We start from the raw sequence: 5,000 nt of genomic DNA, 5'->3' as shown, positions 1-5,000 counted from the left end.
ATATTGTATGGACCTCAGTAACATGTGTCTAAATGGATATTTCCAAGACAATTTCTAATTCCACTTGTAACCACAGGGTATATTTTGAGGTAAAAAAACATACATATATACATAAATACATTATATATATATATATATATATATATATATATATATAAATATATATATATATATATATATATATATATATATATATATATATATATATATATATATATATATATACTACTTCCAATTACCTGGATTTAATATGTATAAACAGAGAGGGTATGGGAATTATGAGGGGAGTGTGAGAGAGAGAGATACAGATACAGAAAATCAAAATGAAAACACAAACAAAAGCCAAGACTATGGAGGAAGAGAGACAGAGACAGACAGACAGACCAACAGAGAGGCAGGCAGGTATGCAGAGACAGACAGATTGATAGACAATCTGGCAGGTAGGCAGATAAATTGACATCACAAAATTTTATTTCAAGAAGTGATGTAAGTGATGTCATGAAGTTGATCACTCACAATGTCATCCTGAAAGGTGTCTACATTGTTGGTCTGGTGGCAAGCTACTACCTTATGGTTTGCCAGTCTAAGGTATGGTACAGGAAGATGATCATCTTCCTGTTTAACATGGCAGTGATAAGTGCCTGGGCTGTTCTTCATGCCCTGGGCACTAATGACTTGCAGAAGACCTTTTGGGTAAAACTGTCTTCTGTTTCTAGGGGAGTACATTAGGAAGTGGACTACAGTGCGACCACATGTTGCGAGAGGCAGGCTCTACAGCAGTGATGGCATGTTTTCACAGAAATTCCTGATGGCAGGAGGTGGTGGTGCTGATGTTAAAGGCAGGGAAGGAGAAAAACACATGAAAAGTTATTGATAGGACTGTAACATGGGTCTCTGCAGCTATGGTACTTTGAGGCATGGTGCACAGCCCAGTGAGGGGCTGCATAGAATTTTTTATTTCTTTTAATAAAAACTGGGCACTATTAGAGAGTCTGGACAACCTGTGTTGAGACTACATTTCAGCTTTACAATACCACTAACCATTGTGTTTGTCTCTGAAAACCATAATCTTCAATACACTCTCATGGCAATAAAAGGAGCATAAAATCGAAGCTTACACTCTAATTAGGTTGCCCGTGATGCGTGTCCCTGGTAGCAGCCACTTGCTGCTATAGATACCAACCAGAAAGGAGGGTGTATGGCACTCCAAGGGAACGGTCATGAATGGGTCAGTAGCAGAATTTTTTTCTTGAAAACAAGAGGAGAGGGGAGATCAGGTAAAGTTGGGTGGAGAACTTGTGGAACCATATATGTGGAGACATATAACAAAACAAAACTACATTGAATATTACATATTTCCCACAGCAATGTCATAAGTCAATGTCTATGGACCAGGTGACAAGTATATGCTGACATGGAAAAATCTGGCTGAGGCCAGGGTGACAGAATGTGCCATTATGAAAAATTTGGCTGAAGGGTTGGATGACAGGAATGGCTAGACTCAGTGGGCATTTAGGAAGAGGCTCTTGCATTATTTTCACTAGGAAACATCCCTAAGGCATTGCTGGAAGAGTAGTGGCTCCAGGGAGGGACACTATTCCTATGCTCAGGCTCCTATTCCTGCCTGCCCTGACCAGTAGCATATGGTGTGTTCCAGAAAGTTAAGGCAAAAATATTAACACACTGGATCCAGTTGCATCACGGCATTCACATCATCAAAAATCTGCGCATTAGGTTTACATGAGTGGCTGCTCTGCCGGGTGGCGGCTTGTAGGCCAGGTGCACGCAAACGTGTGTGTGGTGACAAGACTATGTCTCCTATTTGCAAAGTTATTTACTGTTTTTATGCCTGGGCATTTCTAGCTTTTTGGCCATTTTCTAGTGCCCATATTTGGCATTTGATTTGCATTATCCAGATGGGAAGACTTTTTTTTTTTTTCACAGATGCCATTCATCTCTCAAGGTTCTCAGTGCAAGAAAAATAAAAGTATGAAACACTTTGTTATTTTTGTCATTTAAATTTCTTTGTAATATTCAATTTCCAGTAATACAACCTGCATTGCTGGTCATGGTGCCAGGAATATGTGCTGAGCATGGAAATGGTGTCCTCCATTACATTCCACAGTCATACATTGATGGGAATAATGCAAAATTGCCAAATGAGTAAAACTTACAGTGGGCATGGCATGTACATGCATGCCATGCCCATCGGCACTGGGTTAAGCAAATTAGTCAATTACCATCTTGACACTTCAAAAGTTGCCACTAAAGTAAGCCTAATCTACAGATGGCTCTAGAAGTGCTCAGCCAGCAAGAGGAGCCAATTTCCACATTCCTTGAGTTTTCTGAAAAAACATTTTTTCTCAGGCTATTAATATCAATGTTATTATTGTTGTTGACATTAAGATTACCATAATGTTATTAGGAATAAAACTAGAAATAAAAGATAAAAGAGGATCTTTCCAAAAATCAGAGGTAAGCTAGGCACGAATAGTAACTGACACTTGTGATTAAGCACTTAAGGAGCCACCTATATGTAATTTAACCAGCCAATAAATAAAAATACAATATACATGGGTTAAAAGGGTAAAATCTATAATCTAAAGGTTCCCAGACTAATCTGTACATATAGCTCTCGGGGTTAAGTTACCTTTTTTTAAACATTGAATTTTCACCCATTCACCCCAGATTTATGTTCTGTCCCCTGTAGTTTATGGTGAATTTTGTTACATACAGACGGCTCCACATGTGCTCCGCCAGCAAGGAGTCTATCAGTAGGCCCTAGTTACTGATCCTGATTTTCCCATTCCTTGAATTATTAAATTGTTATCAAAATATTGTAGACAATGAAATTATACAAAATACCCTTTCCTAAAGTGAACGAAAAGGGTAAACATGTGAGATAGGTAGTTATGATAACTGGCTATTTAGTGATTAAGAACTTGTAGAGCCATCCTATGTGTAAATACAATAAATAAACGTGTCTTACAGTTGGCATGACATGTATTCTTGCCACACGGGGCGAATGGGTTAATAACACTGTATAATACTACATATACAAACAGAAAAGGAAAATGGTCACTAATTATCATTTCAACTTGTCTGACTACCCATATTTTATCTCTCCCATCCTCTTTTTCTCAAAACATGTCTCAACTTTTTCTTAAAAATGTACAGATATCTTAAATTTCTTATATATACACATTACTTACCTGTAGGCTGAAACTCCAATGATCTTCCCCAGAACTTAGTTTTGATGCGCACATCTTGCCAAAAAGTGAAGTTATAGCTCTTGGCATAACATGCACTCACAGGTGGATGATGGCTTACCTGAAAAGAAGCAACTATGCAAATGTATATCAAAGAATAGCTTTAAAATTTAAGTTTTAAATTGTGTGTGAACTATTTAAGAATTCACATTCATGGTAACACATTACACAACCTACATTATTTATAACATTCCTTTAACATTTGTGCAATCACTGTTAGATTTCTATTATCTTAGTCCTCCCAAGTATAGTGTAAGTTTGACTGTTCTTTGTAGCTGGCAAACTGATTTGAAGCCTCCCATACAGACTCAGCAAAATTTGTCAAATAGTTATCAAAGGATATCTTTTTTCTGAATATTTCAATCTTTTTGTTCATTTAATAATTCCAAAGAGTCTCCTTAAAAACCCTTAGATGATGGTATTAGAACTCTCTTGGCATCCTAGACTCTGGTGATTTCTGGCAACTATACTGCCATTGGAAGCAGGAGTCTGCTACATGTAGCGCAACTCCCCACTCAACACGCACATATAGCCATACCCGGCAGATTAAGTGGTTTGTTATGATGGCTATACATATGGCCCGGCAGTAACGGGTGCTTCAAGTAGATATGATATCAATTAAAAAATGTTTTGTGTACTTTCATCACTATTGATTTTAGTACAACACATCTTTTTTACCTACTTGGCTTCAAAATGCTTGAAGGAGTTAATCCTGTTCACTTTTACTCACCTGTTCTGCCACAAATCTGAAGCCTTTGTCTTCCCTGATGCTTTCATAAGTCTCGCCTAAAAGAGGGTTGAATGGTTTATGAGCTGCACGGTAGATGGATGAAGCATAAGCAGACACTGCAAAGGCAGCTACTAACACCATCCTATCCCCAGGATCCTCAAGTCCTGCAGCCTTGTCTAACAATTCACTGTATTCTAATTCTTCACACATCCTCTGCAATGGAATTAATTTCTGTGACAGCTATATCCTGTATCCATAAAATCAATATCCAAGCCATATTTTTCTTCTTACATATAATCTTTTAAAATTAGTCTTCATTATTACAATGCATGACTAAGAGAAAAAATACCTGCAGCATGTTCAGGGGCTCATTAAGGGTCACTGGCATGCTAACTTTGGACAAGTCCTTTCCAATATTTTTGTAAAGGAAATTCCAAACAGAAAAGTCTTCCGTGAGAGGTTTAGGAGCTGGAAGTCTGGTCCTCCGTCCAGTAAAGCACTTCCCATCCTCTTCAATCTCTGCTGCTGTATTGTGAGAGAGATCCAAACTATTAGCAAAATCTCATTAACCCAATGTCAGCAGGTGGCAAGACTACAATGCCATGCCACCTGTAAAAATAATTTATCTATTGTCTTTACACATAGATGGCTCTACAAGTGATTAGTCACCAAAGAGTCAGCTATTAGTCTTACCTATTTCATCTGTTTTCCCTTTTTCTTCATTTTTTGAAAGTATTAACATTTTAATAACAATTTAATAATCCTAAGAATGATAATGATGTTAATATTTTTGGAATAGTAAATAATCCTAAGAATGATAATAATGTTAATATTTTTGGAATAGTATTCTCGAATATTTTGGCAAATATATGAGAATCATCCCTCATCTCTGGCCATTATTAACATGTTAATAATGATTAAATTCAATACAATATAACTATGCATGTGTATATTAGCACATTGTTAATATGGCCTAAAGAAATGCAGCGAAAAACAAAACA

General features: G+C 37.0%; 1 protein-coding gene across 1 annotated transcript in view; it reads right to left on the bottom strand.

Annotated features, from left to right (window-relative positions):
- The window catches only part of LOC125027848 (oxysterol-binding protein-related protein 3-like), a 77,055-nt gene that overhangs the window by 9,842 nt on the left and 62,213 nt on the right, over positions 1-5,000 (bottom strand). The window contains exons 14-16 of the mRNA XM_047616980.1: positions 4,349-4,524; positions 4,000-4,212; positions 3,213-3,330 (exon numbers count right to left, since the gene is read on the bottom strand). Of these exons, the coding sequence (XP_047472936.1) occupies positions 3,213-3,330; positions 4,000-4,212; positions 4,349-4,524 (507 nt within the window). The remainder of the gene's footprint in view (positions 1-3,212; positions 3,331-3,999; positions 4,213-4,348; positions 4,525-5,000) is intronic.

The sequence above is a fragment of the Penaeus chinensis genome, chromosome 8 (genome assembly GCF_019202785.1).
Source record: "Penaeus chinensis breed Huanghai No. 1 chromosome 8, ASM1920278v2, whole genome shotgun sequence".
Classification (NCBI taxonomy): domain Eukaryota; kingdom Metazoa; phylum Arthropoda; class Malacostraca; order Decapoda; family Penaeidae; genus Penaeus; species Penaeus chinensis.
Note: the sequence above shows the minus strand (reverse complement) of the source record. Positions and strands in the feature narration are given on the sequence as shown.